A 26,500-nucleotide genomic window follows, 5' to 3' on the forward strand; every position below is an offset into this window, starting at 1 on the left:
CTGCCTCTTCCTCTCAACCAACTATTTTCATATAAGGCAGTGGAGCCTATTACCTCTGCAGGAGTCTAATGGCAGCACTTTACCATCCATTGCTCCCACTTTCTTAATATCATCTTGGTTTTGTTTGGCATCACAGGGGGTGTTATCAGAATTGCTGTGCACAATGCAGAACACTTAATGACTAAGCTTTGTTTTGGTGCTTTGATCAATCTTGTTGTTGTTTTTCTTGGTCCTTACAAACTAAATAAATAACAGAAGACAAGTTAGCTCATTACTTTTACCTGATGTAAACAAATCATTTTGCCACATTAACGTTAAATCATCGCCGTAAGGAGCGATTTCTGAAAGCACAGCTTGCTTTGTTGGGGGACTGCCTTCTCTGCAAAGACTCCTTAGCCCAGTTCATTCACCACAGCAATATTGGCCCATTAGTGCAGTCAGCACTTTAGTGTAACGACAGGGGAGCTCCCAAGCTCCCCAGATAGACTGGAATCAATTGGAGTTGGATGGCGTTAGCAGTGCAGAGTGCAGCCAGCCTAGTCCAGGGTGATGTTCATGAGAAGTGGAGGGGCTGACAGGGGTCACGAGGAGCAGCTGATTTCACTAAAAACAGGCTATGTTTTCTTTCCCCTGCAAATTTGTCTGCGGTAACCTCCTTCCAACCTGTCATTACCACACTATTACTGCTCTGGCCTCATCACCTGACACTGTGTTTGTGTGTATCCATCAAACAAAAGTCAAACAAAACATTGATGTAAGCAGTTCTTCCTCACCTCCCTCACCCAAGCATGTACTGACTTCTGCATTAGAGCACAACAATAATTTACTGTAACATGCTGATGTGTGCAAATAGGGCGGGATATCATTGAAAAATATTTGATACCAGTACTGGTTAAGTTCAGATCAAGCGATCGTATCTACCTGGATGGGCCACCGAAGTAAAGCTACACATGGTAAATGCTGTGGCTTACTGACACTGGTGAAATGGAGGTTCGGTGACATACCACTTTTCTTTTTTCTGTCTGTGACTCATGTTACAGGATTTGATTATTTAATGCCTCAGACCACAGTAGTGCGAGCATACAATCAGTTTGACACTCTAAGAAGAGAAGAAGTCTGATTATCCTTGATTAGAACATCTGTCGTTGGCTATATAGATTAACATGAAGGGTGATTGGTAGAAAAAGATCTGAGCACAAGGCCTTCTCTTAGTAACAAAGAGGGGTGAGGAGATGGTGATGACAAAGTTCACATTCTGAACTTCTTTGTCAATTACTTATACAGGCACAAATGTGGATGTCTGGATGGTCATTATTATTGGGCACAAAATCAAAGTCACAATCGATAAGTATACTGTATCATGGTGTTTTGTACTTACTCTGAGGAAGGTGAGGTCACGACTGCGGTCAATGCTTGTGATCTCAAGGTTGCCCATTACGACTTCACAATTCTCGTAGTATTTCCTCAGAGTGCGGTACTGCTGCTCCAGGTCCGAAAGCGTGCTCAGCTTGTTCTCAGTGCCGGCACATACTGTGACAATAAGAGACAGGGAGAGAGGAAAAAGACATGGTCAATACAGCTGTATTACATGTAGGTTTGTTTTTTTGGTCCCAATCTGTTTTCTGACAGTTTCTGACTGAGAAAATGTTCTCACACCTGTTCTGGAAAATATCTAAACTGTGGTGTAAACATCAGTCCATACACAGTGACTGTGCTGGTCATGTAAGACGAGGGCTCCACCGGACCCCAATTACACCTCAACCCCTTCTTGCTTCACCCCTTGGCGCTCACAGGGTGGATGAGAGCTCTTTAGTGCCGAGCTGGGCTGCTCACTAGACAAGTAATTAAACAGACCCATTTCCGCCCATCACACCTTGCCCACCCTAGACGACACAGGCCATCTGCCCAATCAGCTGGTGTTGTCTAGTCTAGCATGAAAACACACACATATGCCTACATGGACACAGGCTGAGAAACAGCCCATACTATAAATCCCAATGTTTGAATCTTGAGTTTGTGCGGAATGTTGTCTCCAAACCAAAATAACAATCAATGGACAACACCCTGTAACTTCTGGAGTTGCTTTACTGCCCACTGAAGTGTCCTCTACTGGACTGCAAACAGAAGCTACAGCATTATTCTCTGGTGGTTCAGATTCAGTAAACTTGCTGAATTGCAGCAGACATACAGATACGGACACTGACATTTGCTTTTCTGAGGCATTGGTGTCATTTGTATTGCCATGGTGGTTTCTCCCACCTGCACCCTCTTCACGCTTGATGACAGAGAAGCCATCACTGTGACGAAAGGGTGACGGGTCCTTCCCCCGAGTCTTGTCACACTGTCACCCATGAGCTGTTACCCCTCTCTCTGAACACCTCCACCTTGAAAGATCGTCACTGATGCTTTGCATTTTAATCCAAGATCCATTACACATCCTACTATGGTCAATAGTGTGCTCTCCATTATACACCTTACATCCCCCTTTAGTCCAACCTGCGTGCACTCTACCCTCTCGGCTAGCAATAAGCTAGGCCAAACTCATTTACCCACTTCCTTCGCACAGCCTCGCTGTGGCAAAATCTTTTCATTCCATTTTCTATTCACTACCCCCGTTTAAACAACAGATACATACGAGAAAAAGACGATGCAGCCTCAGGGAAACTGTGTTTAAATACTTCCACATCTAAGCAGATATTAGATAAGTGGAGCTATTCCAATGTGACCTGGACAATACCCGTACGAGCTGCTGCTGATTAGCGAGGCTACACATAGCATACCGCGCTGCTCAGGAATGATATATGGCAGACCTGGGTGTTTTCAATAACAGTTAGCGTGGGCTTGAGGAGAGCGTGGTGGAGGTATGAGGGGGGGGGGTCATAAAGGGAAGATAGGTGTAATAAACTTTTATTGCACCCTTGGGGCAGGGCGATGGGATCAGAGGAAAGGGGCATTGTGTCACGTGATGTCTGGTGAAATTAACTTTTTTTTTTTTTTTTACCGATTTGATTCCTCAAGCATGCCTCCAGTGAGCCTGCTGACTACTGAACCCTGTCTGCTCCAACGCTCAGTACATATATGTGGCTTTTTTTTTTTTTCTTTCTTTCTTTTTTAAGCATGTGATTTCTAATGACACACCATGGAAAGATAAAGCTCTCTATGTCCTTGAGATGGTGCTGACTGCTAAGTGAACCACAACAAAACCATCTGTGATGTGGGGAGCACATATAGAGGACGTGTGAACTGTTACAGGTTTTTCTGCAAAGCTTGGTGATCCTACTGGTGATATGTCTGCATGTGTGTGTATGAACGTGGGCAGGCTGTAAATAACAGACCTTAGGATGTATTTTCACCCTCTCACTGCATGATTGAATCCATTTGTATCCATGCTCAATATGTTACATCTGAGACCGCACATCACTGTAAATGCTGTATAAAACATGGTCTCTGCTCTTTATATTGGCCAACCTGCTTACCAAGGACTGCACGCTATAAGACACTTGAGTCTTCGACTGTTTAACATACTGCCAAGGATGCAGGAATAGACTGCAGGAACAGATGAATCTTCATATTGTTTAAAGCTTATGGTTGTACCATAAAGGAAAATCTATTTTATCTCTTTGATGGATTTAACTCTGGCACATTAAAGATGAGAATGCCAATGATATTCAGTGTCTTTGTTCCATACAGTACGTGTAGTATATTTGCCCATGTGTGTAAATTGATTTAATGTGTTTGCAGGGAATTTCATCCCAGAAGTGATAGATTAAGGCAATGAATCATAACAATTCAAGATCTTCCAATATAAGTAATTAATGATAGTATGAGCCAATGGATGGGAATGCATCTGGCTTCATTTATATGGTCTAGAGGGGAATATAAAGGTTTTTCCTGCAATGCTCCGTCATAGATAGCAAGCGTGTGAGTAGCCAGATAATGCAAAAGTGCACATTTATCAGACAGATAGATAAATAGACAGATAGCTCCCATGTATCTCCAGCAGACAGCCAATAGAAATGACCACAATACATCTATCACTGTCTCTCCACAATCACCGCAGTCAGCTGTTCTGACATAAAACCAACAAATGTTTAAGTGTTTGCAAACAGATTCAAATGCCCCACAGCCGCATTTTTAAGAATTTTCATTTCATAAATATCCTCATCAGGGTTACATAGCGTCTACATAGTCATGATGTCTGCTCTTTTCCCATTTCATTTCATAGGTTGTGCCCACAACAACTTCATCAATAGTGCCTTGTGCGATTATTGAATGCCTATAAAGCTGGCAAGTCTCTGAGGTTTATAGGCTTCTGCTTGTGAAGCCAGCAAAAGGTCATCCCAATAGCCAGTAACTGACTGAATTAAATAAAGTTGCAAATGTCACTTACATAAGTAAACACTGTCAATAGCTGAGCTTGGCTAACGTGCCTGGAATAAACAGGGCGACCTTGTAGAAATTAAGCTGTAACACTGCCTTGCACTGAGCAAAATACAAGATTTTCTGTTCGGCACACTGAATGAAGTTCTGCATTTGAGGTCAGAGCTGTCCTTTGTCCCCTAATGTCCCCAGATGAGCTTCGGCGGCTAAGTATGAGTTACAAGCTACTGCCTCTGATGGTAATCACGGCCTAGATTATTGTCCATCTGCTGAGCAGCTTAATAAGCATCAGAAACAATAACTAGATGAGTGTTCGTGATGACGGCATGGTCCAGTAACAGTAACCTCGCACTGCCCTCGGAGCTCTGGTCACCAACCAACAGTGCTGTCGCTGTTTCCATATGGTCGACCATAAATTAGCATTCCTCCCCTCACTAGAGCACACAGTACTAACACCTTGTGGCAGTTTTATACAGAGGATCGCTTGCAGCTGCCGGTGTTCACCTTGGGCTTACAGAAGCTGATTGCATGGCATACATCTGATATAATACAAATTATTACGGGTATGATCAGTACACGTTCTGTACTATTCAGTCTCACCTTCCCATTAACCCTTTTTCGGTAAACAAGCCCTGATAAAAAAGACTGCGCTACCTGCCCATCACCAAACGGTAGACAGACAAGTCAATGTTGGATAGAGAAAAACAAACATGAAGTAAGTGTTGGTCCTTTATATCTCAGGAGCTGACAAATGCCAAAACAGAGCTAAAAAGAGAAAGAGAGTAAACATTCATCTGCAGGTGAACAATATGATCTCAATCTACTTCAAATGTGTCGGTCCAAGCTCATCCAGCAACAAACACAAACAACCAAACAGCAACAATATAAAATACATACACCAGATTTTTCAGAGAATAACACTATGAAGAGTTTGAAAAATAAATACCTTACTGGTTGTTGTGGACAAACTGGAAATGGTCTTTCTGTACAAAATATGATTTTTCTTTTTCTTTTTTGTACTTATTTCTGGTAAATAGTGACAAAAAACATTTTTAAGGGGAAACCTGGAGAACTGGATAATGCCTTGACTTCACGTCAATCCATATATTCCCACTGACCACCTCATTCTCAGACTTTCTGTGAGATTTAAAGTTGTCTTCAAATGAGAAAAATCCATCCATGTCACAGGGGAGTGATTGGCAGACACGGACACACACCTCATTACCCCAAAACCTCTGGCTACTTCTTCCTGACCGAGTGCACAACTGACATTAGGTGTGGGGAAAAGCTTTCTCTACCTTACATTAACCAGTAGAAATGTGTTGGAGGTTGTGTGTGTCTAAATGCGCACATATGACTCAGCTCTCAGATGTATTGACCAAAATGTGAATTATTTTGCAGAAGACAGTTTAGGATGCAGATTAATAAGCCTCTGAGGTACAAGCGCTGTAGCCTAATTTAATGTTCTGTTATTTAGGTATGCGAGTTTATAAAAGTGTAAACATTTGAAATTAGACAATAATATACATTTTTACTTCATTTTTTTGAACATTGTTCTGTGAGTTGACATTACATCTAGTTGTTAGGTTTTTAGGTACCATTATAGTTTTGCATCGATGATTATTGAAACTATTTTCCAAGCACTGATTTTCTCTTCTATGATTGTAGAGAACTGATAAGTTTTGAATGAGTATGTTCAGGGAAGCAAATAATGACTATGAAAGCTGTGGTTCTGAGTCAATGGTTGCTTTGCTTCCATGGAAAACAAAGACTTATCCAGTGACTTGTTAATAGGATGCTATATGACACAACTTTACTTTGGAGGGTCTTTGTGTTTTCAGGGGGCACAAAGGCGATGACAAAACTATGAGTAGAAAACAAAATTGAATAACCATTAATATAGTTTCCCCCGCCTGTTCATTAGCGCATTGTCGAATAAGTGGGATATGCATAGTTTGCAATGCTGATGACTTTGTTTACTGTCAGTTGCCAAAACTAAGGGTCAGTATTGGGGCCATTCTTGATATTTTTTTGTCAGTATTGGCCAAAATCCTGTCATGACCTGATTGTACTCTGTGGTGTTTTCCTCACCTCAGCCAACTGGTTTTGCAGAGTTGTTCTCCAGTTCAACTGCCAGGTGTTACTGTTTTACCTTTTTACAAGTCAGTGAAAATGAGTGTGTGCAAATATTAATGAATTTGTGCGCAAAGGTGCTAGTCTGACATCGCAGGTGGAAAATAATGTTACACCGATTTATTAAGTCCCGTCGCTTATTCGCTCTCATTTGCAAAGAGCAGTAAACACAACATTTACACAGCGGCTTCTCATCTCTAGCTGATGATGACTGTTGCTCTCGCTGCTGAAAACAAACTGCGGTGTTTTTAACTCCATCACTAACTGGATGGCAGGTTGGTGTCCTTCGATAAAGAACCCAAAAATGTTGGTGCGGTAATAACCTCCTGCTTGAAAGGCTTTGGACGCAGCGCTTACGTCACCTGTGCACGGCGGCCTTCACCGTGAACTGCTGCGGCTCGCTCACAATGTGTGTACCACACCACCAGTGCTGCTGCTGCCAGCCCTATCTCTCTACACCGTGTTTGCCTTTGATAATGGCCATCATTAAAAGAATGTTTGATTTAATTTCATTACAAATTAAATGTATGTGTGGTTTAGACAGAGAGCATCAGAAAACGACTGCCCCTCACCTCATGTTCTGTTAACTTATTGACATAATATGATTGTATTGACATAATTATAGCCCACATTGGGTTCCTTCAGTGACTATAAAGTACACATGTAGCCTGCACTTTCTCTCTTTATAAATTGCTAAAATAGTAAAAAAAAAAAAAACATTCATAATTTTTCATGTCTGTGACATATTCAGGAATGGCCTAAACATTGAAAATATTTCAAGTTTGACTTTATTGAATGCTTACAGCTTTCATTCTACGGGCTAACAGGGATCATTAAAACCTCACAACAGGTGTACAGAAGAGAAAACAATAGACTTGAATGTGAAATCACTTACATTTATTCGCCATGTAGCAATAGCAGGGATGATTCAAGAATGAAATATGAACAGCTTAATTTTGTTGGAAGGTGGAAAAGAGTTTGTAATGCACAGGATTACCCTCATTACCAACACAACTTCAGTACACCGAGTCATAGCCTGCCAGTGTTTAAGGTGCACGGTGAACTTTTGGAACAGCCTGATATCGGTGCACGTGATTGGATTTAGAACAACATGGTGGGTGGCCATGTGCAATGGTATTGCGCTGTGGTGCCACACTTCTCAAAGGTGGCAGACGATTTATCAACATATCTGTTCTGCTGCCTCCAACAGTTTCAGGGATTTAGCTGTATGTTGTAAGAGTCAGTCACATCCATTTGTTTTCGAAAAGCAGAATGATTTATCAACATTCTGCTTTACCCACATTAAATAGTTTGTTCATGTTGATTTAAACATATGCAATGGATTAAAAGTGTTTCATTAAACTAGTATGTTCACATCTTGAATATTATTCTGCTAATGAAGTGTATTTTTTTCCAAGTATATAGTCTTGTTGAAAAAAATCCACAAGTCAGCAGACGACCTGCGGAAGAAAAACAAATAATAATACAGGGCTATGATATATTTCACATTTATAAATGTCGGAACACTGGAGTTTGTGAGCCTAATTCACAGCCTGAAACGTTCAGCTCTTAGACTAATTAATTATTAATGAATTATTGATCCACAGCACGTCTCCGCTGCATCTCTCCCACTGCTATGGATGATGTGTGTCGGAAAAAACATGATATTAACTAAAAGAAAAAAAGATAAATCCAGAGGAGGCTTTGGTGAAACAAGCATCATGTGTGTGTTTTAATTCACTAACCAGCTGCTTCATAATGTCAGTTTGCAGTAAGTTTCTCCTGCTGTCAGTCGGCTACAGTTCAGCTGCACTCATCAGAATCACACAGGAGATTAAATAAAAGCAAAACAGTCAGAGATCAGATCAGGTGAAAGACTGAATTGAGGGAAAAAAAACAAAAAACTAACGAACCTGCTGTAACGTGACAGTAACTCACCGGAGCGTCGGGTCAGATACCAACACAGGAATGTGGAGCTGCATTTATTTTTGGGGATATTTAGAGGACGTCAGCGGAGTAGTCTTACAATGCGTCCTCAGGACAGATTGTGTTTCCACTGCTAAACGATTGTGGACCGATGCGTGCCAGGAACACCTCTGAATGTGGCATGAACAGATCAGACCTCAATGCTTCCCGGGTATGTTTCCATCTGTACTTTTGCTGGCCAGTTGTGGTCAGATCGCACATGTCCGGATTGTAATAGCCAAATGGAAACAGGGTCCAAGACCCATTTTATACTAAAAATACTAACTCACATCAGGCTGCTTTTGATTGACCCTCACATCTGTCTGTATTTCTCCTTCTACATGTGCACTACATACTAAAATACCATACAGACAGACAAAGACAGTGGTAGATACAGTCTGACCATTGTTTGCACTAATTGCATGGCATGAAAATAGTACCCACAAATTCCTCCCAATATGGGAAATTGAAAGATGTAAATGATGGCTGCAGGAAAGACAGTGTAAGAGGAGGGGGTTTAACAATTAGGCAAGACTTATGAGAAGAGGAAAAATGGAGTGACTCAGATATACGCATGTGGACTGCATGTGGTAGCATTTTTTTTGTACCTCAATAATTAACTTAGGACAATTGTCCCGGAGCATGAGTGCATGACCTGCAGCTGTTGAAACCTCACACTTACACAAATTATGCTTCAGCCACTGGAGGGCAAAATTAACCAGATTTTAGTGAAATGCTGACAACAAGATATGCATCATTTATGATGCATTTTAAAACTAAATAGCACTAGAAACAGCTTCTTCAGTCTAGTCGTTACGAAGGAAGAGGCTGGATATTTTCTTTACAGCTGCTGCCCCAGTAGACCAAAGCTGCCAGTGAAGAACTCTGCACATGGCTGCTTTGGGTGCTTTAAGGTCCACTCGAAACGGGTGTACCTTTACGTTTTTAGGGCTTGGTTTTAATGTCATTAAGGTGGATGATAAACCTCCTCTGTGATTGGCCAGGTTCCTCAAAAAGCAGGTGTATGATAATCTCAGTTTGTTGAACAGAGGGATTTTTGACCCTACTGGCAGCCATCTTTATTCTACTGGAACAGTATTTTGATTAAATATCCTGCCAGGAAGTCCCACTGATTAAGTTTGAGATGCCAGCTTGTTCTCACCTAGACTTCCCAAGAGCTTTTACAGCACAGCCAACCACAGCAATAAACTCACAGCTGACTTTACTCACGTCACTCATGTGAACGTAGTTAAATGGGAAATATTGCCAGATATAACTGTAGCACAGCATAACTGTGTACCAAAGAGATGTTTTTGAGTACCAAAATTAATCAATACAGTACTTTTAAGTCTAAATACGATCAGCTTTTCGGGTCTGGTTTTTAATTAGTTTACCGTGTCTTAACATGTCAGTGTGAAGACAAGTGAGGAAGAAGTCACAGAGCTGATATGACTGTCGGAAACAGATGTGAGGAGTAATTTGCAGTTGAACTTGTTCACAAATCTGTTTTAAAGTCAAGCTGAACTGTGTGGATTTTGGGGGGTTTATGCAGTACACAGACAGTGTATGTGTGTGTGTGTGTGTGTGTGTGTGTGTGTGTGTGTGTGTGTGTGTGTGTGTGTGTGTGTGTGTGTGTGTGTGTGTGTGTGTGTGTGTGTGTGTGTGTGTGTGTGTGTGTGTGAACATATCTGCACTTGTATATACACATACATGTATGACTTTCTTTCAGCTTCAGGCAGAGCTTCTCCAATCATAGACACATTTTAAAATATTCCTTGGTGGCTTTGCCTTTGCTCCTGCCGTCTCAGAGGCTTCCTGCTAACACAGGATGTAAAATGTATGCTCTTTATGCTGTATGCCAATGGTAGAAACAGTAAACCCCTGAGGTGGTTCATTTCCCAACAGTCTGCTAAAGAGAGACGGTAGATAAGCTGAGCCGTGGGGTCAAACGACCAGCTCACACACTAAATTGGTGTGTATGTGTGCACTTTGCTTACAATGTTGGGAATGTGTGTGTGTTAGAGTGACATCAGTATGTGTGCATTTCACAGGGGTGATCTCTAAAGTACAGAGGCTCACACGCACATGTTTGTGAGGATACTCGGTGACAATACATTCCCTGGTCCCTTTCCATTACTTTAACCATTACAACCTAGTGCCTACCCCAACCCTTACTCTCACCCTAACCTAAAACTGATCGTAAGTGTTAACCCTCAGATCGCCCTTTAAAGTTGTGAGGAGCAGCCTGCATGACCTCTCAACGTGTGTTTGTCTTCAGGTATGTATTTTTTTTAAACAAAAATTGGTCTACAAAACTGAAGAAAGACATACACGCACACACACACACACACACACACACACACACACACACACACACACACACACACACACACACACACACACACACACACACACACACACACACACACACACACACACACACACACACACACACACACACACACACACACAGCTACTATCTAAAAATCTAATTTGGTTTTATTATATTTTGGCCCCCATAAATCATGGGACAACATAAATAAACAAAATACATGTGTGCCTTAAATTGAAAAAGGATGACAAAATAAAGAAAATTAAATTAAACACACGTACACAATCATTCCATACATGCACACAAACACACTTTCACAACTGTCATAAACAGTCCTCAACAGAAAAATGACAGCATCAGTCATTTGTTCAAATGCTATAAACAAAGTATGTTTACGTTTTCCTGACAAGTGGCCCCTGGTGGTCGAGTGAATAATGACTGTTCTCTTTTCAAGGCAAAGATGGAAGGAATGATGATTTTATACCGCAACTACACTGATTGAGGAGGTCAGTGGGGGATTGTTAACAGTACAAAGCGTTTGCCTTTGATAAAGTATTGATTTCTATTAAAAATCCCCTGCAGACATGTTTTAAGATGTACATGGATCAGGCACAAAATAAAAACCACTGACAGATAAAGCATTAAGTATAAAACAAGAGCCCACCAATAAATTCTCCCTTGATGAGGATTATAATGTTCAGTGGTGATTCACCTGGAGGTTTGGATTTATTTTAATGACCAGCACCAGTTGATCTGTGGTTCTGTTAAACCAATATTTTGTCCATACCAATAATGTGAATAGGGTTGACAAAATTGTAAACACTGTGATTGTTAACATTAATTTAATTTTAAACACTGCTGTGATACAGAAAGTATTACATTTATTTATCACTGTCAAGTTAACTACTACTGAGCAATTCTTAATATTAATAAAAAGAGAGAATGATGCAGATAATTCCACATCAGTGCTGTCCTATTAGTAGTTTGCCTTGACTGATGGGATGATTATAAGCGCACTTCTCCGTATTTCCATTGAGATTTTTAATAAAGCAAATTATGCAGAACAAACAATTCAAAATGTGACCAAATCCGGTGGATGGAACACAGAAATTATACGTAAATTGCTCCTGTACTTGAAGCATTTGTCTCTTCTCATCTCCTGTCAGATTTGACTCCTATTTTTCCATCTCCCTTTCCCTTTTGATCTCTTTCATTACAGATTTTGTGCATGGCTTCCTTCATATTCTCAAGCAGGCTTCCCATTACAGTATAAATCATTGTCAGTTCAGTGGGTCAGACATTTACCAAGGGTGAACCTGCAGACTGCTACTGGAAAGATGGCTCATAATAAAAAGTATTAGGTGTTTTATTGCTGGCCCGTTTGTGAGCTATCTGCCTTCATAAAGCTTCAAAAAGTGGCCAAAGGTATGGCTGACAGGTATTCCTTGAGTAAGACAGTGTTATGTTTTAAACATAAGTTACGCTGTTCAGGAAAAGTCTGATTGGCTCTGCTCACTTTCTCCACATCACCTACGGTATTCACACAAATAGTCACATTCACAGCAGGAGCTGTGCTGTACTTTATCTTCGATTGCTGGCCACTGTGCAGCTCCACCAGGGAACTTGTCTGTTAAGCACACTGCCAAAAGGCTCCTTGAGGGTAGTAGATGATGAGTGGAAATATGTAACGCACACTTTCTTTCTTTTGCAGCCTGTTTCCAGCTGGTCTAGGGATAGGAACTACTGACCTTCCACATGCAAACCTGCCTCTTTTGCCTCTGGGCTTCCACTACTTTCTTTTTCCCCTTTCTAGCCCTTTTCTCTCTGTCATTCTTAGTTCAAGTCCAGGTGGTGGAATCCATTCCAGCCTGCATTCTTGAAATGATTGAAATCCTCTCTGAGCGTTTTTCTTTTTTACACTGCATCTGGGACGACACTCTATCAATTAAAGCCAGCAGGGCAGTCAAAATGTTACCTCATATCCTTCATGCCTTCAGCACATACCGGTTTTCCAGCCCCCATGTGTGATCCTACCCATGAATCTTAATCTTGTACCTAAACAGTTGCCATCAATTATCCTGGTTGCTACTGCTAACTCTTCCCCTGCCTCCCATTTTTCCCCATTAAAAAAAGCCTTTTTTCTTCCTTGCTGTGACCGAATTGCCTCGCTCGCTTGCCTGGGAAATGATTTCTCAGCAGGCCTGTGGACCCGTTGCTTTCCACGGGTAGGACATGGATGCACGTGTGTATTTCGGTATTTATTGTACTCGTGCGTGACAGCCTATGTATTTCTGTGTGTGGTCTGATTCTGCAGTGTGTTGCTGAAAATAGTTTATCCCACAAAATTGTTTTGCAAGAAAAATAATTGGGAGCGGAAAGCTCACCGTGCAGGATGGTCTTGATAACATTAAGTTAGGAAAGAATATTTTCATTTAAACAATACAGAAAAGCAGAACAAAAATTCAAACATTATGTGCTTAAAAAAATGGACATGTGGAAATATTTCAGTAGAACTAGGATATTTATTAGAAATGGATTCAATAACTAGTAGTATTTGCTACAGACATACTATGTAGATAGGTGATTAAATGTCATATTAGTTTACTGAATGATCGTCACTCCATTTTAATGTGTCACTGTTCTGGTTAGGCAAACAAACAACTGGTATTTAACCCAAGGTTTATTAAATTATATATTTTTGAGGGCAGATTTGTTTTGTTTATTCTAGGTTTGATGTTTAACTTTCCCAGGACAACATAGACAATAGCTGGAATTGTTAATTAATTTGACTCAGATGGTTTCATTAAAATTATGGTTTGAGGCCAAAAAAAAGAGCAAAATTTAGATTTTCTTACAATTAATCATCTCATGACCCCACGATGAACCTTACGACACTTTAAGGGAGATGTAGAGCTTTTACTGGCTGTCAGAGTAGATTTACATTGTAGGTGTGGTGCCAGTTCTTCCTCCATTACTTATAGTGACGGTCAATAGAGAAAGGTTGACATTGGCTTCAACATCGCTTGATTGCAACTGCTTTAAAACATTACATCTTTAAGAACAGTAGCTCTCATCCAGAATGCATGTTTTATTACGCATGCAAGCATCTCGAGGTATCTCTTCTTTTCTCAGCCTGTCAGACAGTGACACAATTTGTCATTCAGGAGACTGTACGTTACGTCTAAAGCTGTCAGCAGGGCAAGACAATTTATTCCATTCAACTGGTGGAACACAATGAGAAGCAGACAGGTTGAATGTTTACGTGTGAGCCATCAAGATGACAAGACGACACTGCTGAAAACATTTCATTGTCTGAACGTATTACTGTTCCTCATTGGTCCTTATAGGGTATCTTTGTTGTCAGTGTATGATTAGGTTTCCAATGGGGTTCATGACAGGACTGTAAATTAAGCTTTATTTTAATAATGAATTAATAACATGTACCTTGATGACAGTAGCATGCCAAACTACGTTATTGATCTCATTTAAGGATCTGCACTATTGTTGTAAGGTTTTCTGTGAGAAGCATTTCAGTGAATTCAGCTTCCTAGAGGCATCGCTTGAGGGCAAAGCCGGTGAGAACACAGAAATCCAATGTGTTAAAGCCCCAGTAACCCTAAGCACAGACTTTTGAAGAGCAGCCTTTCTTAGTTGGAAGCGTAGTTTGAGTGTACACAGATTTTTTTTTTTTTTTACTTTTTTAATGTAATATTAATATGGTGTTTTCTTTTGGTTTGTTCGGTGGTTGTCCTCAGCCAAGTACTCTGTACTCTGTACGACATGAATTTAAAAGAAACCCTAAAATATTTTACTAACATTACTTACTAACACGTTGGTTGTACTTCATTCTTCATATCGAACATGAGATTAAAAAAAAAGGTGTTTAATTATATGACTGTTTTGTAGCAGTGACACAAGCGCTGTGTCTCAATTTGCATTTATTTGTCCGTGCTATTTTAAGACCATAAGTGCATTCACATTGACAAGTATGGCAACATGCAGTACGCTATGAGGAGCCATCATAATGGCCAAAAGAGTATGAAACGAAGGACCACTCATATTTTTAAATGATTTAAAGTGGCTGCTGAGGAAGCTGCAGCTGTTTTGGCAAACACTGCACAATACCAATGCAAGTTGTACACATCTACCAAGAAGTCATTCTTTTTTTACTCAGTACCACAATACTGTTGTCTGATAGAAGCCATCAATATGATTTTTGTGTGTGTGAAACAGGGAGCATTGAAACATGTTTAGGTTTTTTTTCTAAAATGAGCAAACAAAGTCACTTCTGCACAAGAGCTGTCCAACCCAAGCACAATGCAAGCAAGTGCTGTGTAAATGTTTATCAGTACAGCAGAGGAGCCTCCACAAATTATCTTCCAAAACTAGAACCACTGTTTAAAATTACAGTAAATGAAAATACTCAGTCACATAATGCTGAGAGCGAGGGACAAAGTTTTAAAAAAACAAGAAGCTGATAAGATGCTAAATCCCCTCCATGCAGAAAGTCCACAGCAAATAAAAACATTAGATTATTAAATTATCTTTATAACCAAATTTCTAGATTTTCAACATAATTATGGTTCCAGTGTTTTGCTATCATAACAGAAACTTGAAATTATTGCAATAGTGATTTTACCCGGGTAACAAACAGTTTAAATTATTTTAACTTTGACCAATAAAGACAACATGGCAGAAAGAATCCCATCTCTACCGCTAAATTAATAAAGGACATGAGACGCTGAAGCTCTAGATGCAGAAGCTTTAGATGCAGACTGATACATCTGTCATCTGTGAAGCCGGTTGGTTTGCTTTGCTGCACTTTTTTTTTTAATACTTTTTTCTACCATAGCCAGCACGCAGGAATAACAATACATGTGTATTTTAACTGGAAAATCTCTAGGAGGCCTTTGTGTGCTTGTACATCTCTGGACGTATGGTTAAAGTGCTTTCTTTTTTTATTGCCCCACACACTCTGAGAGGAGCTGATTGTGATTCTGCCGTTCTTGTCGCCTTGCATTCTTTTTAATTTGCAGCAGGACCACCCTTTTCATCACGCCCTAGATCGATTACAATTTGTTTTAAGGCTTAGTGGATGAATGTAAATAGCCAGGCATCAACGCTTAAAAAGATATAAGCTAACACGCAGGCGGGCCAAGCAATCAGCTGGGATGCAGATAGTGAATTCAGTGTTGCTTGTAATCTATGTTCTTATTAGAGGGGAGAGCAAATACATCTTGTAATACAATATCAGACTCTGCAATAAATTACCAAGTGACAGAGAGTTGCAGTGGTCAGGCGACATAGAGCAAGCTGTCTACGAGTTTACATGTATGTATTTTGTAGTATACAGTGTGTTTTTTTTTAATCTTTTGTGCGTTTGAGGAGTGAGGATGGCTTACATGTCTCATACAGTCTCATGTTACCTGAGCCACCATCTGTATATTTATTTTCGGTACTTAGGTGCCCTATTGAATGTTACGTATCGTACATAGTTTGAGTGGCGTTTTCCTAGTTTGTTTTTTTGTTGTTGTTGCTGACCATTATTTCTGAGCTGCTGATTATGTTAAAACAAGCTGTATCCAGTCTTGACATGTCAAACCAACTTGATTCGTAAGGTTCCTGACTGAGACTGATAAGTTGTTTTTGTGACACTTTTAAAATATGGATTAACATTTTTTTTTTTTTTTTAAACAGTTGCAGCTAGCATTAGAAAGCTGTGTCTTCACCGTATTACAGTTCGCATCGTATTCTGAGTACTTACAGTGCGTGTCCACGTTAATGTGCAAATTGATTATAAAACACCTACACATTACAAAGCAAGTCATGGACATAACAGTGAATCAGAGCTGAACAATGTAACAGACGCTGCCTTGTCTCTGATGAGTATGATATTAATGACACTTGAGCAGTGAAGAGGACTGAGGCCCTCATTTTTTTGTTCAGTCTGTGACTCTGTGTGAGCCTATCTCCCTATCTCCCTATCTCCCTCACTCCCTCCCCATTTCCTAAACAATAACGGGTGCCAATGGATGACAGAGCAGCGGAGGTGTGCCTGAACATAATGTTACCCAGATTGTTCTTTTGGTGGAAGCTCATTATAACCGTTCATTTATTAGTTCTCACTTAAAACACACATTGGCTGAAATATTTGTTCAAAACTAGTTGGAGCATTTTGTTATGTTTTACATGAAATGTGGGAGTTGCAAATTTATGAAACATACTTGAGTCTAATTTGTATCTTTATGGCTTTTTTTTAACTGTTTACATTTAAATATATATTATTCATACATTTTACAGTAATTGTTTCAGAAGGCACACAAAGTTTTTATTTGACGTGAAATAAAATCTTACTTCAGTTCAATTCGTTCACTAGTGGTTGTTTTCTTAGGTACAGATACAATAAACATACATCTGATGTAATCAGAATGTTCAGAAAATAATGTTGAGTTTAGATTGATATGGAAATTAAAAATGTTACTGTATGTTTACTGTTGAGTTTGTTCTTTTCTTTCTATTTTTTATTTTTTTTTATTTACACCGTAGAACAGAAGCATTGCCACCAAATCTGCCAGCAGTGCAACGGTCAGCGAGACTTCGAAAATGAAATTTTAGCCTGAAACACCGCATCTAAAGTCATATAGCTTTTTTTTAATCCCCCTTTTGTTTGTTTGTTTTGACAACGGAGGGTAACTCCCTGCTTGCCTTAGTGACTACATGTCCAATTTCCTCCTGTTGCTACCTCTTGCTTTATAATATCCTGTTGATATCACTATATGTACTGTGTGGCACTTCGTGACAAACTTGCTTGAAGTGTAACTGTTCGGCCTTCAAAGCTAATAGCAAGAGATGCCATCTCCCAGTCCAACCATTTCATATCTTGCTGAAGATAATATGTCTGACTGAAGTGTCCAGCTGCACAGAAACTAAGCTGATTACAATTTGAAGTCCCAGTTAAGAGATCAAAATGTGATTTTGCTATTAATAACTTCAAAATCCTGTTTATATATTATTGAGCGATTATCAATTACATGACTCTAAAACGTACAGAGGCCCGTTTAGCTAATTTTTTTAAACATATGACGGGCTTTTACGCCTGGTTCGTTGTGTGGTCTTTTTTAATTAACTAATATATAGATACCATGTAAACAGAAGATACGGCAGAGTGGGGGGATGAAAATGATGAATTCTTACACTCCTGAAACAGCAAAGTCCTTCTCCATGAACTCCATCGCCCACTGAACTCAAACAAATAGCCTACCGCTACTCCATTTTAATTGTTTGTACAGCTAGCAGATAGATGCATCTTTGTTAGAATGTGTACACTAGGCAGCTCCTTAGTTATTCATTAATTGTGCTCTGGTGGGCCGTTGTGTAATTGTTTCTCCCGCCACACTGGAAGTGGCTGGCCAAAGGAGCTTAGTATTAATTTTCCCCGGCCACAGCCAAGGGATTAGATGTGCTTTCCCCTGGCAAGGCTGTTTGGCAGCCACACTTATCTGCAGCGACTTACAAGGCTTATTGAACATTAGCATGCAATTATCTTTGATGGTCTAACTTTCCTGCTGGCTGACAAGACCCAATGATTCCCTGTTAAGGCTTTTCTGAGGACATGACATGAATATCAAGGTGCACGGAGAGCAGAGAAAATAAAAATGTCATCTAGTTGAAATGGACTCTCAATAAAGTTGGTGACGCACGAGAACACGTTTAAAATCCTAATTGATTTTGAATGCTTTGCATCATTCATCATACACAGCTATGGATTTCACAGTCTGTTTTGCTTCTCAGTTGTCAATATGCTCAAACTGTTTGACTGCTGTGTGCAAGCAGGAGATATTGCCAGTAGCACCGGTTGCCGGGAGAGTTTGTGCCATCAGTCCTTTGAATGAAAATTTTAGAAGCATCACCAAATTCACTTTTAGACTTTTAAATAGTTTAAACATTCCCCTTCCCAGGGCTCATAATTATTGTATTAAGTGGTGAGAAATGAGGTAAGGAAGTGTCATTCATTTTCAATACAGTTTCTGCAGAATTGAGAAAGAAAACAGATCTATAGGTCTAGAAAGATTAAATGCAAACAGGATTCAGATCCTTTAGAGACATTAGCTGCAAAATAGAGTTAAACCATTATAGCATAAGTACTAGTTTGATTAATTCTGACCGATATATTACATATTACATCATGAGATTATGAATACTGAGGCATCAGCATGTAAATATGTTACCATTGTAGCTGCTGCAGGTGGAGCTGGTTTGAACAACTTAATATCCAGTTTTATACACAGAAGATAAATGTGAGGTGTCGTCAGATGACTACTGAGAGGAAAGAAGAAAATAAGTTTTGATACACAAATCTGCTTTCACTTTTAGACTTTTTCTCTAATCTTTGATATTTGGTGAGATATTGGATCATTTGAACAAAATCCTGAGAACTTTAGAAAGGAAAATCACTATTTGGTGGAGATTTTAGCAACTCTTAGATTACATTAGATTAGATATTCATTTTAAAAGTAACCAGCTAAAATACATACAATATGTCCCATTAAAATATACTGGAGTGGAAGTATAAAGTAGCATCAAAAGAAAATACTCAAGTAAATCACAACTACCTCAAAATTATACTTGAATGTAGTACTGGAGTAAATGTATTAATGTGTTCTGCGACATATAAAGCAACCTCATGTAGGTTATCCTTTTTTAATTGTACCATTTACTGTGAATCACTTTGTAAACTGCTGTGACATGAGCACCAACAACTAAATCAGTCATTCAAAATGTTTGATGATAAATTGATGTAGAAGAATCTGTGACAACGTCCGTAGCTGTACTTTTCGGTACACCATGGTGCTGTGTGGATTGCACACTGGTTTCAGAAACTGCTAATAGTTTTATCAGAGCTGGAGTCAGCTTTTCTTCTCCTTGATTACCTCAGAGCCCCTAGATGCCTCCAATTAGAAATGGCTCTACTCCCCTTTGGATCGCTTAATTCCCTTACACCTATCCCTCTCTTTGTCTCTCGTCCTCTGCCTATCACCCATTTCCTCTGATTGCCTTTTGCTTACTGCCCATGTTAAGTCACCTCTCAGTAAGAGTGAGCAAGAGAGGAGATCAATTCTCTCCCCCATCAACACTCAATATCTGGTCAATGGAAAGAAAAGGGGAAGAGGCAACTCTATTGATGATTGAGGAGATGTTGTCACACCTGATTTTCTCTTTATATCTTGCTCACCTGGGGCCCTGTGATAACATTGGTATTGATTCGAACTAGTCAGTGCTGGCTAATTCAATAATGGTGGAGGTGTAGGCGAATCAAAGGCAATTACGTTTATGCATGTTTTTTTTTATTGTGACTGCAGACAAACTGGAAAAAGCTGATGTTAAAATACCTTAAACTAAGTGACTGATTAGAAAAACTGTGTGTGTTTGTGTTAGCGTGTATGACTGTAGTGGCAGGTGTTTTGAATTTTTTTTTTTTTTTTTTTAAATGGCTTGTCTCTAGACTGCATAACAGCTAATTGCATCCTTTCCTCAAGTGCACAAGTACTCTGTCTCTCTCTCTGTCTCTCACTCACTCACACTCACTACCAGCAGAGGTACAGTATATGACCAATGACCCCTCACTCTTAATAAACTGGATCTTTAACTACATTTTAGCTGTCAACACAGAATGTGAAGACAAAAACCCTTGTAACTCATACGGAGGGCATTCGATAGTCATGTGTATGTACACACGTCACATGTTGTTATTTTTATCCTATCCTGTTTTAGATTGTCATGCCCTCTGCTACTTACATAGCTTTTGTTTTTTTTTCTGTTCTGAAGACCCCATCTTGACATTTTCTAGGCTGCTCATACTTTACCCTTATAGAGAAATTGATACATACCTCATAAGTCAGTCTATGTTAAAGTATCGCCTAGCCTAAATGTCAAAAGTGTGACCGTCGAATGAAGACAGGGCTGACAGGTAGAAAGACGCAGAGACAAAAAGGGAGCCACAGTTAATGGGACACAAACAGGATTTTGGTGAGTAGTATAATACAGATATCATGGGAGACTTAATGGGAATCGTAAATCAGAAACTACTGACTCCTGCAGCAGTCATTTATCATCACGTCGCTACAACCAGTGAAAGCCTGTCAAACAACAGGAGCTCTTTCCTCCCTATGCAGGTGAGAGAGGACTCAGAAAATTGATCCTCAGTTTCCACATTATTCTGAATTTGGTGATATTTGTGGTGATACAGGACAATGATGTGGTGTTTTTGAACTTCACACAGATGGCTTGTCAACCAAAGTGTGCAGGATCCAGTTTATTATTGAGGCGATAAAGACAAAATTTATACAAAAAATAAGTGGGTGCAGGATTCAATCTAGATTGTCTATATAAAATGATGAAAAATACATTTAATTTCTTAATTCATGATAGCAATGATAGCACCAAAGTTTGTTTTCTTATGCCACACATTTAGGTAAGAATACCACACTGCTCTTGCCAAAAATTAAAAAAAAAAAAAAACACCTCTGCTGATGCCGACTGAAGCCCAATTATATGAACCTAAACACATGTTAAAGACGCACTTGTTTTTCAGAGGGTCAGATTTAGCATTTTTGTGAAAACCTTGTCACAAATGCAGCCGTCAGGTGCGCAGAATGAGCAGATTTAGTCTGGCAGACTGTGTAAGACAAACACAGATACGCACTGATGCAAGACAAAGAGCTTGTTGAGCAATAACTGCACTACAGCACGTACAAGTTATGCTTCCTGACACATAATTTGATTTTAATGAACAACAAGTCACAAAGAATGAAGCTCAAAAAGCCTGTTTCCATCCGCGTCCATCTACAGGGCTGGGCTAATGAAGTGTCTGGCACATTGCACCTGGGCACAGAGAGGAGGAGAGTGTGTATTCAGTCTGAGTCGAGCACACAACCTTCTCTCCAAACCGCATGTATACATACAATAAACACATGCAGGTGCATCAGAGAAGCGAAAGTTAAAGTTTTCCCAGACTTTTCAGAACACAGTGGTAATGAGCATTAAACACAGTTTTAGTTCAAACTATCCAAAACCCTATTTCCTCATTGATTATTATCACACACATGCTAAACTAAGGAGATGAAAATGGTCCTACCAAAAATAGGAATGTTGAGGTTCCCATATTTTAAACTTTTTTTTTTTTTTTTTAATTTTGAAGTCTTAATATCCGTAAGAAGATATTTTCATGTTTACCAATAACAGGCTGTTTTGTGTCTGTGTAAACATGAACTTATACAACATGGGACCTTTAAAGTTGTACATGTTAGCATGTTGAGGATAGCACTCAGCTCAAAGCACTAATGTGTTAGTATGGCGGCAGGCTCTTAGTCTTCCATTAACACAAGTCTACTCCACCTACACAAGCAGATTTTGTGCGCATGACATATCATCCATACAAGGTGGTGAATAGCCACAACAGCATCATATTTTCATTCTTGTCATACTAACAATACTAGACACAAAAGCCCAAAGTGATAAACCATGGCACATTTCAACTATTGTTAGGACTTTACTGTTACCATCATGGATAAACGGCTCAGGTGGGCTGAATCCTCCTCAGGTTGAAATGACTGATTAAATGAGATTGATGAAGAAAAAGTGAAGAGAATAAACAAGAGGGAGAAATGCAGCCAAACAACTAATCTGCCAAGTCGGCCCAGCCAAGCTGTCAGAGACTTGGTTGTGTTTTGCATGCACTGTAACAGATCACGCACTAATGTTTTTCCATGGCATGGCATGGCATGGTGTGTCCGTGTGTGTGTGTGTGTGTGTGTGTGTGTGTGTGTGTGTGTGTGTGTGTGTGTGTGTGTGTGTGTGTGTGTGTGTGTGTGTGTGTGTGTGTGTGCGCGCGCGCGCGCTTGCATTACTCATGCTGTGGGGATATGAATCTGTTTATGCAGTCACATGGGAGGGACACTCTCTCCCTTTTAGGCACAAAAACCTAATCCAAAAAACCTAAATCAATATTTTTTAGCATGAAGACTCAGTTTAGGGCCATGTTTAGGTTAAGATTACGGCATGTAGGAGTTATTATTAGGGTTAAATTAAGTCCCAGTCTCCAGCAAACCGGTGCAGGTCAATGTAATCTCCTCCGAAGTTATGGAAACATGACTGTGTGTGTGTGTTGATGTGGGATTATCAGCTCCGACTATTTTAGACTGTCAGACGTTACTCTTCACATATCTGAGTCAGTGTACACATATTCACACATGCAAGCAGACACATTTATACATGCACTTGTCTCGTAGAAAAACACACCATCCACCTGTCACACAGTCTCTGACTCTCTCACACACAAACATATGCACATTTGTCTGTCTTGTGCCTTCCTCCCTCCCTCCCTCTCTCTCACTCTCACACACACAAACACACCCCCAACATCCACGCACATTATGTAAACAAAACTAAACAGCACTGTATGCATTCATCCAAAGTGACAGCTTTTCTGAACACAGAATGACTCAAATCCTCGCGTTCCAGACGGCAGCTTGCAGATTTATGACAGATCGCATCTCTCACACAGATGAGGCAGCGAGACACATTTTACCAGCTAAGAAATCTGTTTTATCTAAGGGCTGTGGCATGCCAAACCGGCAGAGATAATGCCTCTGCGTCCATTTAACACACTTTTTAATTGGCTATAACTACACATTCTAATTATCTACAAACTGCTGGATCACCACCATCAAATATAGGTAAAAGCACAGCAAATGTTTCACTGAAGTTCTGATTAAAAAAAAAAAAAAAAAAGGAAAAATAAATACGTCATTGCAACAGGTGAGCATCTTCAGCTGATGTTACACAGAAAAGCATATTTGGACAGTGAACAGAAGACCCTTTCTTATTTTCTGCAGAAACTGAGTAAGAAAAGTAAGTGCTTACCAACTCCTAGTACCTGTGTTTGTGGCCTTAAACTGAAAAATAATAGTCCAGAAAAATCTTTCTTAAACATCTATTGCCCATAAAGATGCGCTCAGTCATGTAGCCGAAAGAGAAGCCCACACCACTGTGATAACAGACCTAAGCAGGAGTGGAAAACAGCAAAGCAGACTCTGCCACACAAACTGCGATGGTCAGAAAGTCAGAACAGACAGCAGAGTAGACTGCGGGATGTGCTACATGACATGCTAGACTTTAAAAGATACTCGTGCATGACTTATCTGGACCTCAAACAACCCGGTATGATTCATCAGTATCTTTTTGTTTTCTCCATAAAATAACACTGATATACATTCCTATAATTAAAACACTGAAACTGAAAACTAAAGTGCAACTATCACCGCTTTGAAACTAAAACACAGCAGATGACAAAAGGACATTTTACTACTGATACTGAATTTACAGAGCTGGAGATGACAGAAGATTACACTGTATATTTTACATTCAAAAAGTGGAGAGTGGAAAGCCTCCCAAACAGAAGTGGTGGTGTGTAACTGTGGGTGTGGTGTTTGATTATGTGGCAAAGCTGTCATGTTGCTTTCCCATTTAGATTGCATCTCCTCAGGGGAAAACACTTGTTCGTGCGTCTGCCGCGTACAGTCACGGCATGGCAACCTCGATCTCATCAAAGAGATGGGCAAAGAGAAAAGAGAGAGAGAAATGAGTGTTTGGAGCAAGTGTCGGACCGCGTCGGTGGTGTGTTCATGCTCTTTTTACCCTGTCCTTGTGTGTGCTGATGCATACCTTTTTATGTGTACTCTGAAAATATGCCTGTGAGTGTGTGAGCAATGAAAATTTTACGAGACCAACTGGTAGCGTATGATTACAATACATCATGTTTCCATCCTTTCGACACTGCTCTGCTGAAAGCAGCTTCTCCATTTTGGAGTCAGTGTTGAAAAGTTCAGGTGCGCGCCACAAAAAGTATTGACCTTTCTGCCCGAATGCTGTCAGAATTGGTAATCAAGGAATTAAGTGAATTAGAGGCTGGCAAGGGCATTTAGAGAGGGTGAGGGATGGATGTGTGAGAGGGACTGTAATGAAGTCAATGGTGCGAGAGTAATGCCCCATCACCCGGCACCGACAGCACCCCTGCCACCCACACACCACCCTACTCCTCCCACCCTGCTGCAATACCTCAGGGCATCGGGGCAGAAGATATTAAAAAACGGTGGCATATCCTTTTCAAGGACGATTAGACATTTCTCCCCTTTGGTATCCTAATTTACAGATTGCCACAGACTCTGCTGAAATGGCTCAGGAGCAATATTTTGCAAGATAACATTCATATCAAGGTCTTTATGAGGTGATGCCTGGCATTTCTTTCTATTTCCAACACAAACAAAAAGGCTTCCCTGTCTTCACAAGCTCATTTTGAGCACGCATTAAAGCATCTGAGATGGCAGCTGCCTCTGACAACCATATGCTAATTGATGATGACACTCAATGAGAAACCACAGGACACCTCATAGAGCAGCTCTGCAGCATGCTGAGCTACGCAAGCTGTACACCTTACCATCAACGCCCATTTACAGTGAACCTATAGCTGCCTGCAAAGCACGGGCATTCCCATTACTATAAAACTTGCCATTTTTGCTTTCAGAAAAGCTCCATGTTACAGCCAGTGTCAACCTTCTAAAGAGCTGTTAGAGGCACGTAGGTTTGGATCATATTTACAGGTAAGCCTGAGATTAAAATGTCCAGGTGTGTGAGGAGGATAATGTAACATGAAGCATTTCAACCTCCCTCTTCTGATGACTTCAGGAGAGGAGAGGAGAGGAGAGGAGAGGAGAGGAGAGGAGAGGAGAGGAGAGGAGAGGAGAGGAGAGGAGAGGAGAGGAGAGGAGAGGAGAGGAGAGGAGAGGAGAGGAGAGAGGAGAGGAGAGGAGATAGGAAGACTGACTCCATACTGTTTTGATTGTCAGTTTTCTGTGTTTATGTTCTGTTTTAGGCTCCATTGCGCAAACACACACATGCAGAGAGAGCCGGCCCTACAAGCTAAAACTCATGATGGTGACACTGCATCAACCAGAATGCTCTGCAGCAAGCAGTGCTCTAACAGTTGTCCTCTCAACAGACGCAGTCATCTCTACCAGGATGGGTAGACACTGAGCGATAGGAGACCAGACTCCCACCCACTTTGTGTAGTCCACCACATGATGCATTGTAAACCTTTTTCCCCTTTCAGTCTGGGCACACATGCACCTCCTCACTATGACATTATCTGGTCTATCCTAAATTTAAGAAAGAGACTGATAGTCTTAGGCTAACTTTGCACTGCTGCTCATCTGACTCATGACATTGTGGGCATAGGGCACTTGTGGGCACAAATGAAGCAAACAAAACTGAACAGACTTCCAGAGAGTGGAGTGTGTCTGCCTTGTTCAATTAGATATATCTCCACTATGTGCTGCCGTGTTGACTGCGCCCTCGCCTGCTGAGCCTGTTCAGTGAGTAACAGTTACAGTCTTGAAGGAATACTCTCCCCAAATATGTGTCGAGTAGAAAACACTCAACCCCTGTAGGCTTGAAAGGTGGCTCTGACAAGTTTCCGCTCTGTGGTTAGTGAATCCACAGTCTTTGACAGACCAAGATAATATTAGTTTGGGAAAATGATCTCTGAAATTACACTGTACTCCTGATTGTTTGCGAGTACCAACACTGCCTTTTTTTTTGGCTGTTTAATTGTTTATCTGTGGTCAAATTGACCTG

At 40.3% G+C, this 26,500-nt stretch overlaps 1 protein-coding gene across 1 annotated transcript in view; it reads right to left on the bottom strand.

Moving 5' to 3' along the window:
* The window catches only part of LOC138620899 (receptor tyrosine-protein kinase erbB-4-like), a 299,444-nt gene that overhangs the window by 163,116 nt on the left and 109,828 nt on the right, over positions 1-26,500 (bottom strand). Inside the window, exon 2 of the mRNA XM_069698538.1 lies at positions 1,379-1,530. Coding sequence (XP_069554639.1) covers positions 1,379-1,530 — 152 coding nt within the window. The remainder of the gene's footprint in view (positions 1-1,378; positions 1,531-26,500) is intronic.

This window comes from Brachyistius frenatus, unplaced genomic scaffold, assembly GCF_029030835.1.
Source record: "Brachyistius frenatus isolate BFR_SWC_R1_liver_20210118 unplaced genomic scaffold, ASM2903083v1 Contig_27, whole genome shotgun sequence".
Taxonomy (NCBI): Eukaryota; Metazoa; Chordata; class Actinopteri; family Embiotocidae; genus Brachyistius; species Brachyistius frenatus.